The sequence below is a fragment of the Otolemur garnettii genome, unplaced genomic scaffold (genome assembly GCF_000181295.1).
Source record: "Otolemur garnettii isolate 467f Iridium unplaced genomic scaffold, OtoGar3 scaffold00178, whole genome shotgun sequence".
Lineage (NCBI taxonomy): Eukaryota > Metazoa > Chordata > Mammalia > Primates > Galagidae > Otolemur > Otolemur garnettii.
This window is the reverse complement of record NW_003852573.1, coordinates 1743855-1758219: the sequence shown is the minus strand read 5'-3', so window position 1 is coordinate 1758219 and position 14365 is coordinate 1743855. Positions and strand designations below refer to the sequence as shown.

The following is a 14365-nucleotide window of genomic DNA, read 5'->3' as shown; positions in this document are numbered from 1 at the left end:
AAACATTCTTCTCCATGAAGAATTAACAGTTATGTTTCAAAAAAATTCTATGCATTGCGATTAAGGATCTGATCTGATAGAAACTGGCATCCAAGCTGTGGGAACTAACAGCTCTTCTAACGTAGAGGGTGGAGGGTAGAGAGGCAGTATGTGGTAAACAATCCCATCTGATAACACAGAATGCCTAATTAGCAATTTCTCAATGTTCTTTCCCAAACTCTAAACTGGACACCACAATTTTCAATTATGTATGTGTCAACTAGGCCTAAGAGATCGCTGATATTCACAGGAAATAAGGAATATTTTGAAGCAATGTTTAAGGGTATGATCTGTGGAACTGTATTCCCAGAACTTTGTCACCCTGGGCACCTCTAAAAAATGTATTTGTGCCTCAATTTTCCTCATCTCTAAAATATGAATGAGAGTATCTACTTCACAGAGTTGATCAAAAATTAAATGAATTAATATATATGTGAAGTACCCAGCATGTGGCAAGCATGATATGAGACTTAATTATTATTGCTAGTATATGATTACTGAGGACAGTTCCATTCTCGATCCTGAAAAGATTACTTCTTACCTTATCAATCAACTAAAAAAATAAGTGAATAAAACCTCATGGTCCTATAATTCAAATGGCTGATATCTTTTCTCATCAATCCCTTGAAAATGAGTAAACAGATAAAATGACTTTTTGTTTTTCAGCCAACTCAGACCTCATTCCTCTCTTATAAAAGGAGAAAGTAACTTGTACTATTAAAATAATTTATCACTCCTTATGAAGCTTACATTCAATAACATTTTACCCATTCTACTGTAAAAGTCAGAATAAGCTAAGTATTTCAAGGACATCAATATAGCATTCATTTTTTCTTTACAACAATATAAGACTATACCTCAAAACTGTCTGACAATTAGAAACTGTACTGAGAATAAAACCTAATAAAATCAGGCCAGGTGAGGTAGCTCACTAATCCTAGCTCTCTGGGAGGCAGAGGTAGGTGGATTGCCTGAGCTCACAGGTTTGAGACCAGCCTGAGCCAGAGCAAGACCTCATCTCTAAACCAGCCAGGCATCGTGGTGGGCACCTGTAGTCCCAGCTACTAGGGAGGCTGAAGCAAGAGAACTGCTTAAGCCCAGGAGTTTGAGGTCACTGTGACCTGTGCTATGGAGTCATAGCACTTTATGAAGGGTGACAAAGTGAGGCTCTGTCTCAAGAATCAAAATAGGGCGGCGCCTGTGGCTCAGTGAGTAGGGCATCGGCCCCATATACCAAGGGTTATGAGTTCAAACCTGGCCCCGGCCAAACTGCAACATAAAAATAGCCAGGTGTTGTGGCGGGCACCTATAGTCCCAGCTACTCCAGAGGCTGAGGCAAGAGAATCACCTAGGCCCAAGAGCTGGAGGTTGCTGTGAGCTATGTGATGCCACGGCACTCTACTGAGGGCGATAGAGTGAAACAAAAACAAATGAACAAAAAAGAATCAAAACAGACCAGGGCAGCACCTGTGGCTCAGTGAGTAGGGCACTGGCCCCATATACCGAGGGTGGTGGGTTCAAAACTAGCCCCGGCCAAACTGCAACAACCACAAAAAAAATAGCCGGGTGTTATGGCGGGAGCCTACAGTCCCAGCTACTAGGGAGGCTGAGGCAAGAGAATCGCCTAAGCCCAAGAGCTGGAGGTTGCTGTGAGCTGTGATGCTATAGCACCCTATTGATGGTGACCAAAATGAGACTCTCTCTAAAAAACAAAACAAAACAAACAAACGAACAAAAAAAACCTTGATTAAATCCACAAAATAATCAAGCCTCATAAATACCCTACCTTGAGAATGGATTAGAAAAAACCAAATCCCAGATAGTAAGCTACCATAATTTTAAAAGACTCTAAGAGTAGCATGTCAGTTCTGAAAATAAAACTTTTGAACAATTAGTTTAAAAGTTTTTTGGGTTTTTTTTTTTGCAGTTTTTGGCTGGGGGCTAGGTTTGAACCTGCCACCTCCAGCATATGGGGCTGGCGCTTTACTCCTTTGAGCCACAGGTGCCACCCAGTTTAAAAGTTTTAAATAGAACATTTAAAAGTCTAATTCTTTTGAAATCATTTAGATCTTTAAACCATAGTTGGTAAAATACATTTATGAGGCAGAAAATCAACAACTAAGAAATAAAAATATAATTTGATAAGCCAGGATTTGTACATCAATAGCATTTCAGAATAAGTCTAAATATAAAAATGTTTTATTTCTTTTTAATATTTTCTTCTTTTTTTTTTTTTCTTTTTAAGACAGAGTCTCACTTGTTGCCTTAGGTAGAGTGCCATGGGGTCATAGTTCACAGCAACCTCAAACTCCTGGGCTTAAGTGATTCTCTCATCTCAGCCTCCCAAGTGGTCGGGAGTATAAGTGCCTACCACAACGCTGGCTATTTTTTTTGTTTGTTTGTTTGTTTAGCAGTTTGGGGCCAGGTTTGAACCTACCAATCCCAGAACATGTGGCCAGTGCCCTAACCACTGAGCTATGGGCGCCCAGCCGAACATGAATACATTTTAAGACAATCAATTTTCAGATCATCACCTTCAGTTCCCAACACCTGGGAACTTACCTGAGGTCTAAGCTACATGCTCATTCTATTTCTTTCATCCCTCAAAAAAAAGAGGTATCTCATGAATTCCAAATCTTGTAAGAGTTCACAGCCCAATGTTTTAAAACCCCCAGGGTTCCAGACTTTCAGCCAAGCCCTTCTTTATTCAAGGTACCATAACTTCTAGAATTTTATTTTCTCTTTTAATATTTTCTTTTAAATTTTATTTTAAATTATTTTTAATAATTTAATAATTAATAATTAATTTTTAAATTTTTAAATTTTTTTATTAAATCATAACTTTGTACATTGATGCACTTATGGGGCTCGGGGTACTGCTTTGATATACAATATGAAATGCTTACACTGAACTAAGTAACACATCCATCACAATTATACTTATTTCTTAATAGTTCTGAAATGTACCACTGCATCATGCACATTGTACCACTGCATCATGCACATTAGGTGAGGTCCCCACAGATACCCTCCCTACTCCCAACTTCTAGAATTTTAATTATTTATTATTAATTGTAATAATTCAAGCCAGAAGAGATTTACCACTTAGAACCTTACGTTCACAAGAAGAGATATTATAGTGGTAGAGAAGTCAAGTGATCAATAAAGTACTTACAAGCACAAAAATAAATTATGGAAAATTCTGTGGGGAAAATGCATGGAAATGATTTCAAAAAAGCAACAATGTCAACCTTCAGAATGTTAGGAGCCTATCAATGTATATTATAAAAAGGTACAACCGGCTTGGCACCTGTAGCAGTGGTTACAGCACCAACCACATACACTGAAAATGGCCAGTTCAAGCCCAGCCCAGGCTAAACAACAGCAACAAAAAATAGCCAGGCGTTGTAGCCGGTGCCTGTAGTTCCAGTTACCTGGGAAGCTGAGGGAAGAGAATCACTTAAGCCCAAGAGTTGGAGGTTGCTGTGAGCTGTGATGCCACAGCACTCTACGACATAGTCGTAGATAGGGGAACATAGTAATACTCTGTCTCAAAAAAAAAAAAAGATACTACCATATCACCACCATATTTATATATAATTGGATGCTATTTTAAAAAGGATATTAAATCTTTATTTCAAAGTGTTAATAGTTTTAAAATACCAGAGATTAAATTCTTCAATATTTTAACTCAGTGAAGAATAATCAATATCACATTAAAAACATGTGAGAATCTGTTTTTCTAAAATTATTTTATGGGTATGCAAGCAAAATATTTTGAAAACTACTGCTTTATATACATTAACTTTCACTTAATCTGTAATATATTCAACATTATCACCATTTTACAAAGGGGAAAACTAAAGCCTAGAGAAGTCAGGTAGTTCATCTAAGGTCATAATATTAAGTTATAAGTTCATCTAAGGTCATTTTAGGTTAAAGGAATGTGATAAGAGATCAGACTCTTTTTTTTGAGACAGAGTCTCACTATGTAGCCCTTGGTAGACTGCTGTGACATCACAGCCTCAAACTCCTGGGCTTAAGCGATTCTCTTGCCTCAGCCTCCCAAGTAGCTGGGACTACAGGCACCTGCCACAACACCCAGCTATTTTTTTTGTTGCAGTTGTTCAGCTGGCCCAGGCCAGGTTCAAACCCGCCACCCTCAGTGGTATGTGGCTGGTGCTATAACCACCGTGCTACAGATGCCAAGCTAGCGGTGAGACTTTTCATCACACACAAAACTGCCTCTCAAGATGTAAGCATAATCAGTAGGCAGTAAATAAAAGTTGGGAAGATCAAGTAAACAAGCAAAAGAGAATAACCCAAACTCCAGTTAGTAAATAATAAAGACATTATTGGCAATGGGCCCATAATTAAGGTAATCTCCTAATTTCAGTAATTCTAACACAAACCTGAATTCTCATATTTTCTACAATAATCAGTTTACTAATTCATTATGTGCTTAATTTCTATCATCATAACTATCATCTCTTCCAATAAAAAAATTTTTTTCACCAAAAATCCTCTTTTAATTTCCCTACATCTTTTTTTTTTTTGAGATAGAATATTATTTAAGTGGTTTTATATAACTGCTATTTGGATTAACTTAATTGATCATTGTATTTTGCTTATTTTAGACTTGGCCAGAGTAGTAGTGGGGAAGAAATATCACTGAAATGTTACTGTTTTTTAAATAATTTAAGTAAGTAAATTTATTTTGATTTGATTAATTTATTTATTTTGAGATGAGTCGGAAGCTGTCACCCTAGTTGGAGTGCTGTGGTATCAGAGCTCACAGCAACCTCTAATTCTTGGGCTCAAGCGATTCTCCTGCCTCAGCCTCCTAAGTAGCTGGGACTACAAGTGCCCACCACAATGCCCGGCTATTTTTTTGCTGCCATTGCTGTTTTAGCTGGCCCAGGCTGGGTTTAAAACCCCCAGCCTTGATGTCACCCTCAGTAGGACCCATCACAACACCTGGCTATTTTTAGAGAAGGGGATCTGGCTCTTGCTCAGGGTGGTCTCAAACTCCTGAGCTCAAGCCCCGGCCTCCCAGAGTGCTCGGATTAAAGGCGTGAGCCACTGAATTGGGCCAATTTTCTTACATTCTGATCATCCTAATAGCAGTACCCAAGGAATTTTTCTCCCAAGTGATTTATAGGGCTATGAGTGAACAATATCCATAAAAATGGACTGAGTGGTTTGAGACAAAGATAATGAAATGACAAAAAGAGAGGAGATGGTCATTTCTCAGTTTCTATCATTAATAAATATTTCTCTTTTCCTTCTCTTTTTCCATGGCAATGTTTTTAAATTCTCACCTAATTATACTGAATTGATATGAAATAAAAACTTTACACAATCATATAACACTTAGAATAAGAATAAAATAGAGCACCAATATGATATGCTCCTTGTGAAAACTAATAATTAACAATCTGTTTGCTTGACAAGATGGGTCTATAATTACAAGACATGCCTTAAGTTTAAATGATAACTGCTTTTAATTGTGTCCTAGGGTTTGATATGCTCCTAGAGAAGACTATTAAGCAGAATATGAACAAGTCAATTTCAAGAATGTGATGTACCCTTATTCTAATAAAATATCAATTACAGGCTCGGCGCCTGTGGCTCAAGTGGCTAAGGCACCAGCCACATAGACCTAAGGTGGCGGGTTCAAATCCAGCCCAGGCCCACCAAAACAACGACGGCTGCAACCAAAAAACAGTTGTAGCGGATGCCTGTGGTCCCAGCTACTTGGGAGGCAGAGGCAGGAGACTCACTTGAGCCCTGGAATTGGAGGTTGCTGTGAGCTGTGATGCCACGGTACTCTACCCAGGGGGATAGCTTGAGGCTCTGTCTCAAAAAAAAAAAAAAAAAAAAATCAATTACAGTCTAAGTAAAAAATTTTTTTTGGTGCCAAAACACGGGGATCACTAAGTTAATAAATGTTAAAACACTTTAAATTTATTTACTTACGGGCTGCACCTGAGGCTCACTGGATAAGGCAATGGCCACATACAACAAAGCTGGTGGGTTCAAACCCAGCCCAGGCCAGCTAAAACAACAATAGCAACAACAAAAAAAATAGCCGGGCATTGTGGTGGGCACCTGTAGTCCCAGCTACTTGGGAGGCTGAGGCAGGAGAATGGCTTGAGCCCAAGAGTTTGAGGTTGCTGTTAGCTGTGATTACCACAGCACTCTAACCAGGGCGACAGCTTCCGACTCTCGTCTCAAAATAAATAAATAAATAAAATAAAATAAATTTGTTTACTTACTTAAATTATTGACAAAACAGTAACATTTCAGTGATTTTTCCCCACTAATACTATAGTCAAGTTTAAAATAAGCAAAATACAATGATCAATTAAATTGGTTAATCTAAATAGCAGTTATATAAAACCACCTAAATAGCATTCTGTTTAAGTGAATTATTCTTCAACTTTTGAAATCTGTTACATCTACTTTAATCAAGAAACAAACAAATGTTTCACAGGGATTAGGCTATGGCATATGTAAGCTTGTTTCAGCATGAAGCCTGACTCTTAAGCACAAGACTCCTAATCAATCTGTATGGTTATCTATGAAATAAAAATACTGACTTAGAAATCTCCCTAATGAGGTTAAAGAAATAGTTAAGTGTATAAACTTAAGAATTCTAGCTGCTTAGTTCTAATTTGGAAATAAGTTTATAAATACAACAACAACAAAAGCACACAGTACCAATGAAAGCCCCAAATCAGAAAAGTACAAATGAACCCAGAATCATTCTTCATTAGTATAAATTTTACTTTTTACTAAATAATCTGCCATATGCCCAGAATCATTCTTCATACTTATAAATTTTAATTTTTACTAAATAACTGCCTTATGCCCAGTCATTTAATCCTAACAAAAATACTGTTAAATAGTTGTGATAGCTAGAAACACTGAGGCTCGGGGAAAGCAAGTGATTTGCTCAGAGGACAAAAATAAAAGAGTTGGGAATTGAATTCATTCTTATCTCAAAGCCAAAGTATGCTCTTTTCAAATGTCAAGCTAAACCCTGAGGCAGCAGAATAACATAAAAGTGCCACTCACTACTAGCTACATTAATAAAGAAAATTAGTTTCATAAAACATTTAAAATTAGATGAAGTCCACCAAGACACATACTGACAGCCTTTCAATAAAAAGTATTCATGGCATTTCGAAGGCAACCCAAATCTAGAAAACATTATCACTGTTACCTATTAAAAAAGAGACTGTCCTGATAGTCCCTTTAACACCCATTATTTTATCCTCCCTTGGGACACGCAAGCTGCTGCCAGAACTTTTAAATAATTAGTAAATTTTCTGAGTTGTCCCAGTGGGGAAGAGAGGAACCAAAATTCCCCTCCCTACCTTAATAATCAAAATAAGCATACTATCTGTTCCTACCCCCCAAAATGCTATTAATATCTAACGAAGAATTCCAGAGTTAGCAACGAGCGAGCACTGAGTAAAATATTGACAACTGTAAGAAAATAAGAAAATAAAAAATAAAAAGGTGAGGCCCCTTTCAAAGTCTGTTCAAAGCCAGAACTGAAAAGGGGCTGGGGTAGGGTGGGGAGAATGAAACGCGCTCCACTCGGAGAGGCTCCAGCTAGGGCGCCTCCATATGCGGAACTCTCGCCCAATCCCTGCGCAGGCTGAAATCCCGTGACCGCCAGGGAGCCTGTTTGGAGAAAAGTAGACAGGGAGCCCGCAAGCTGGGTTGGCAGAGGAGGCTGGAACCTGGCTGCTCGGGGAGAAAATGTCTCCTTGGCAGCTGCAGCCACTGTCCTGTGGTCTGACTTCCTAGGGCTGGCTCTCTAGCGAGGTGTGCCGCTGGCATTTCCCCACCCTCTTCCCCCACCCCTTTTTCTCCCCGGCTCCGGCACTCCGCAGAGATGCCGCTACCAAAGCTACACTACCACGCCAAAAAGAAAGAAAAGCGACAATCCCATCCGCGCGCGGGTTGGTAGGGCTTGCCCTTGGCTTCGGCCAGTGACAGGCGCTCCAGTCTTCGTCGCCCGCCTTGCGGAGCGCGGCCCTCGGCTCCCGGGGCCGGTTCTGTGGCAATTGACATTTGCATGGTTTGTCCACACACAGCCCTCGGCTCTGCAGCCGCTCCTCCCCCGGCCTTGCACCCCAGACTCCGCCAAGGGTCGTCTTCCCTCTGCTCACCTCACCTCAACCCCGTTTCAGGCTCTGGAGTCAGAAAGGCGATGCCAGAGCGGGCAAGTGGCCTCCAAAAGGAACCATGTTAACCTTGCCATGTACACATCTGCCTACACGCCCTGTGTCACGGCCCGGCCAAGCCTGACAGCCTCCCCGCCACGGATGCCTGCCTGCCTGCCTGCCTGCCTGCCTGCCTGCCCAGCCCGGCCCCACATCCCTTCCCAGCCCCACGCCCGGACCCCCACCCCGTCTACCCCAAACCAAGCCCAGAAAAAGGGAGACGGGATTTTGCTTAAGCAAATATATCTACCTGGATCAAATTCAGGGATCCTAGCTTGGTATTCAGCTCCGACTCTCATCCCAACATCTGTAAAGCAATGCAAAAAAATAAAAAAAAGAAGAGGAAAAGAAAAGAAATTAAAAGAAAAAGGAAGAGACACTTAAATAAAAATAAAAATCGCTGGATGGAGGAAAGAAGCGGCGGATGAATGGGAAGATATTAACTCCGGGCACTCCGGGAGATGGCAGTGGATGGGGGGCGGGGAGGGGGGGCGAGAGCGGAGGATTGGTCGAGGGCGGAGGGACGGGGGTCGCAGGGGGTGCTGCAGCACTGCACCGGGAGTTTGAGGCTACCGCAGCGCCCCGGCTCCGAGGGGAGGGAGGGCGGGAGCGCGGCGAGGGGAGGGGGCTGGGGGAGGGGTGGAAGGAGGGGGGCAGGCGGGCAGGCGGGCTGGCGGGGAGGAGTTCGAGGCTACCACCGTGCTCGTCGTCGCTGCTGCAGCCGCTCTCGGGCTCCGAGTAGTGCAGCCCGCCGTTGGTGGACGAGGCGCCGCTGCCTCCGCCGCCCGCCGGGCTCTTGGAGCTGCCGTTGGCCGATCGGTTCTTCCCCAGTAACTCGGGCCCTTTCTCCATCATGCCGGGCATGGTAGAAGAGGGGAGGGGGAAAGGTGAGGGGAAGAGGTAGGCGTCAGGGTGAAGGGGGAGATGGCTTAGAGCGCGGGAGGGAGAGGAGGAGGAGACGGCTGCGGTGGCGGCGGAGGAGGAGGAGGGTGTTAATATGGAGCCGCCATAACCGCCCCGGTCCGGCAGTAGCGCAGTCGCCTCACAACAACCCGCCCCGGCCCCGCCTCTCTCCCCTCCTCCCTCCGCCGCCGCCCGCCCCGCGCAGCCCGGGCTCCCCTCTCGGCGCGCCGCGCTCTACGCCGCCGCCGGTATCACTCCGCCCCGCAGGGAGGTTCCGGCCGTCTGGTGGGGGACGGTGGGGCCGAGGGAAAGAGAGGGAGGGGCGGGGAAGCCCGGCTCGCCAAAGGGCCGGGCAACCCCAGCCGAGCGCTAATAAAATCGCCGCCAAGCCGCGGCCGTTGCTCGCGCTTCCTTCCTAGGGGGCGCTCCGGAGCGCGGGCGGGAGGCGTACGCGAGGGAGCGGGACTCTTTGCCCTCTCAGGGCGGAAGGAACGCGGCCAGCCGAGAAAGGCCGGCGCGACCCAGCTGCCCGAGTCGGGGGAGCGGCCCCCCTTTTACGGACTAGGTTGGGAGTTGGGGCCGCCCTGCTCAGAAACCGCGGCGGGTCTGGAGCTCGGCTCCCGGGGCTCCTCTGGCAGCGTGGAGCTGAGTGTGCGCTTGTTCGCGGTGCATTGGCGCAGTCTAGCAGGGCAGCCTTGCGGTTCTGAGGCCCAGCGGGCAAGAGTGGACTCGGCCATAAGGATCTCGACGCTACAATTTTTGTTTCTGAATCTCTGAACTGGGGCCTAATTCCCCAAGGAGACTGAGGCGGGGAATAAGTTTCCGGAGCAATGCAGCTGTATTTCGCTGAAGGCTCCCCTCCCTCTCCCAGCCTTTTTTTTTTTTTTTTCCCTGTCTTCCTCTTCCCACCTTTCCTTTTTTGTTTTTTACTACTTTGATAGTTGGGGACATAAAATTAAGATGGGGGTGCCCTTGCCCGGTCTGTGTGGACCTGTGGTCATGGCTTGGAACGACTCGTGGAGAGGGCGGAGTCCCCCAGTAGAGGTGAGGCAAGAGCTGCATTCTGGCTGGGTTTCCCTCCTGGAAGAAGATGGGCTCTGCAGTGCTCTTCTAAATTGCATTAGGCAAAAGAAATAGGAAACTGCAGTTATTCCTTCACCAGATTTGAGGGCATCTGCTGCGTGCCAGGCTGCCTGGCATTGAGGACTATGTATGATTCCCCCCCCCCCGCGCATGAGTTAAAGTAGAAATAAGTGAGGACATGGTGTGTCTAGTATGCAGAGCAGTATTTGAGGTCAATGGTGAGATAGTCTCCAAACCCTTGAAAATAGTTTGGGTGTAAGAATTACAGGTCAATGCAGAATGGATCAAACCAGAGCAAACTTCCACTGAGAGAAATAACAAATATTACTTAGGAATCGAGTCAAAAAAAATTCTTTTTTCTGGGAAGTAAATATTTGGCACTCTTTTTAAAGTGGGAAGTCTCCAGCCTGTGCACTAAACTAACTGGTTCTGGTAGTGGAGCGCGTCTCGTTTCTCTAAGCTTGATGTGACTCCGTTGAATATTTGAGCCATACACCTAAACCTTTTATCGTTCCTTTTCTCAATTAATACAGTTTTGAATATTATTTTAATTCCCGTATGGCTTTTCTACAAGGACAGAATGCTCTGTCCAAATGAAATGAATAGCCATTTCCCTTGACAGTTATATTTTTCATTGTAAATTAATACACTGGTATTTTGCTTTTTATGCAGAACATGATTCAGCTTCTCTTTCCTGCAACACAAAAGCCAAGACTGAACATTCACCAAGATGAATGCTGCTCTGAAGCCTCCTAGCCCCCCGGCTTTCTAACACCCCAACTTTGCAGCACCGCCTATGCACTTTTTTATAGGAAGAATCTGCATATAGATTAGAAACCAAAACATTGCAAAGCTTTGAGGATTTTTGTAACATTTCTATTTATGAGTAAAACTCTTAAAATGAAAAGATGACACTTTTGAGTGCAGAAAAGAGGGCAGAGCAGACATCATTTGACTGTTGGGAAAAGAACCTGAAGGAAAAAGGGTATGTCATCTTTAAAAGAAGGAAACCCAGGTTTCTGTTTTGCTCCTGAAGAAAAATAAATCACCCTGAAGCAGGCTGGGTTCTGAAGAATAATAATGTGCTTTAAAATGGTTTTCCAACAGTTAGCAAGGACAGTAAATCTTAAAAGTGCCTATCTGGGGCGCCACCTGTGGCTCAAAAGGGTAGGGCGCTGGTCCCATATGCTGGAGGTGGCAGGTTCAAACCCAGCCCCAGCCAAAAACTGCAAAAAAAAAAGAAGTGCTTGTCAGAAGTTGGAGGAAGTTCATATGCTGGGCAAGGGGGAAGAAAGCCTTAAGAATAGGTTAATAAACAATGTCTTTTTAAGAAGCAGAGTTGTGAGAAGATGGGGAGGGAAGAGAAAAGGCCTTTGGATTTGTTAACTAGCAGAATGTTGGTTATTTTGTTTGACTAGTGTTTTTACTGTATTTTTTCAATTTTACTGATTTTATTATAGTTGAAATTTGGAACAGACAATACTTTCTCATAGTTCCTAAGTCATAAAATAGAAGAGGATATACTTCAGTGTTACACAGAGAGCTTAGCAGTTGCAAAAAGGCAAAGAAAAATGTATAAGGATTGGAAAGAAATGCATGAATTTGTTATTTGGAGAAACAGGATAGTATCTCTTATTTTAAACGTAGAATGAAATAATCTGTAAAATTAGCATTAGTAGGCTCAGTACCTGTAGCTCAGTGAGTAGGGCGCCAGCCACATACACCAAGGCTGGCCGGTTCAAGCCAGGCCCGAATGTGCTAAACAGCAATGACAATTTCAAACAAAACAAAACAAAATAACAGGGCATTGTGGCAGGTTTCTGTAGTCCCAGATACTTGGGAGGCTGAGGCAAAAGAATCACTTAAGCCCAAGAATTTGAGGTTACTGTGAGCTGTGATGCCACGACACTGTACCAAGGGCAACATAGTAAGACTCTGTCTCAAAATAAATAATAAGTGAATTTAGCAAGTTGCTGGATGTAATTGTATATTCTTTTTGAATCAATTATATTTATATATATTAGCACTATACAATTAGAAAATGAAGTTTTTAAAAAGTGATATACAAATAAATCAAAAATTTCAAATACTTAACTATATTTTCCTATGGCTGTTGTAACAAATTACCACTAACTCAGTAGCTTCAAACAAATGTATTTTCTCAGAGTTTTTGAGGGCAGAGTCTATCATGCTGTCAACAAGCATTTACTCCACAGGCTCTGGGTAAGAATCTGCTCCTTGCTTTTTCCAGTTTCTGTGTCTGCTGACATTTCTTGGCTTGAAGCCACATAACTCCAACTTCTGCCTCTTATCTTTACGTTGCCTTCTCTGTCTGAGCCTCACATTTCCCTCTGCCTTCCTGTGTAAGGACAGTATGATAACATTTAGGGCCCACCTACATAACCAGAATTATCTTCTCGTGTCAAGGTCCTTAATCACTTCTTCAAAGACCCTTTTTTTAAATAAAGTAACATTTTAGTTTACTGGGGTTAAGATCTGGTATCTTTGGGGCTAAGATTCAGCCCACTACAACTAGGAATAAATTTTATGAAAGATGTGTAAGATCTCTATACTGAAAATTATATTACTGAGAAAAGTTAGAGAAGACCCTAACAAATGGCTATACTCGTGGATTTTAAGACTCAATATTGTAAAGATAATCAGTTCTACTAAAAATGATTGAGCAGATTTAGTCTAATTTCAGTTAGAATCACAGTAGGGTCAACCAAAGAAAAGCAGAGTTGGACTACCAGATTTGTACTACCAGATATCAGCTCGTTAAGAAGCTACAGAAATAGTTCATTGTGGTACTGGCATAAGGATAGAAGTAGACCAGTGGAACCAGAGTTCCCAAACAAGTACTTAGGTCAACATTTTATTTGTGCAAGCATGACACTGTTGTAACATGGAGGAAAATGGGCATTTCATTAAGTAGTGCAAGGGCAATTGCATGTCCCTGTGGGAAAAAGTAATTTTGATGTATATTCATGCTGAAATAAAAATTCTTAATTGGTTGTAGACCTAAATGTCAAAGGTAAAACAACCTGCATTTTTATAACTTTGGGTAGTCAGATGTTTCTTAAACAGGACATAGGAAACACTATAAATAAAAATATTGCTCATTCCAAGTACAAAAAGTAGTATGGAAATTAAGATGTTATATTGTGGCTGGGCACGGTGGCTCACACCTAGAATCCTAGCTCTCTGGGAGGCCAAGGCAGGTAGATTGCCTGAGTTCACAAGTTCAGGATCAGCCTTAGCCAGAGCAAGACAGTCTCTAAAAATAGCTGGTACGTTCCAGTAGTCCCAGCTACTTAGCAGGCTGAGGTAAGTGAATCTTGAGCCCAGGAGTTTGAGGTTGCTGTGAGCTGCAATGCCACAGTACTCTACTGAGGATGACATAATGAGACTCTTGTCTCAAAAAAAAAAAAAAAAAGAAAAGTTATGTCAAAGAATTAAAAATACGGGCAGCTCCTGTGATTTAGCGAGTAGGGCGCCAGCCCCATATACCAAGAGTGGCGGGTTTGAACTCTGCCCAGCCAAACTGCAACAAAAAATAGCCGGGTGTTGTGACAGGCGCCTAGCTACTAGGGAGGCTGAGGCAAGAGCTGGAGGTTGCTGTGAACTGTGATGCCGCAGTACTCTATGGAGGGCCATGAAGTAAAATTCTGTCTCAAAAAAAAAAAAATTAAAAATAGTTTTGTATTCTTGGAGTGTGAAGTAAACTCAGAGGTATGCAGGCTCTGAACCACATAAAGCCTTTTATAGTATTCAAAGGGTTAGGCAATTTGCAGATAATGAAAAAAGATGAGAAATCTAAGCAGGAAAATGATTGGATCCGGTTGGTATTTTAGATGGAAATAGAATTTGGCAAAGAAATCAATTAGGAAGCTATTGAAGTATTCAAGAAAGATGAAGCTAAAATTAAGGCAATGGTAGCAAAACTAGAGGCAGGGATAGATAGAAATATTTAGTAGGTAAAATTAGCAAAATCTGGGAATTGACTGAATATGGAAAGTAAATGGAAGGGAAGAATCTAAATTGATGTCAGCATTTTGACTTGGGTGCTTGGATGGATGATTATGTCAACAACTGAGGTG

General features: G+C 42.5%; 1 protein-coding gene across 7 annotated transcripts in view; it reads right to left on the bottom strand.

Moving 5' to 3' along the window:
- RCOR3 (REST corepressor 3) overlaps window positions 1-9420 on the bottom strand; it is a 66796-nt gene extending 57376 nt beyond the window's left edge. For 3 of the 7 annotated variants that reach the window (XM_023519492.1, XM_023519493.1, XM_023519495.1), the window contains exons 1-2: window positions 8975-9220; window positions 8530-8586 (exon numbers count right to left, since the gene is read on the bottom strand). In XM_023519492.1, coding sequence (XP_023375260.1) covers window positions 8530-8586; window positions 8975-9143 — 226 coding nt within the window. In that variant the 5' untranslated portion in view covers window positions 9144-9220. Of the gene's footprint in view, window positions 1-8529; window positions 8587-8974 lie in introns of all 7 variants that reach the window. The other 4 variants (XM_003800513.3, XM_003800514.3, XR_002775895.1 and 1 more) reach the window with 3 other exon arrangements.
- Between the last annotated feature and the right edge of the window lie 4945 nt (window positions 9421-14365).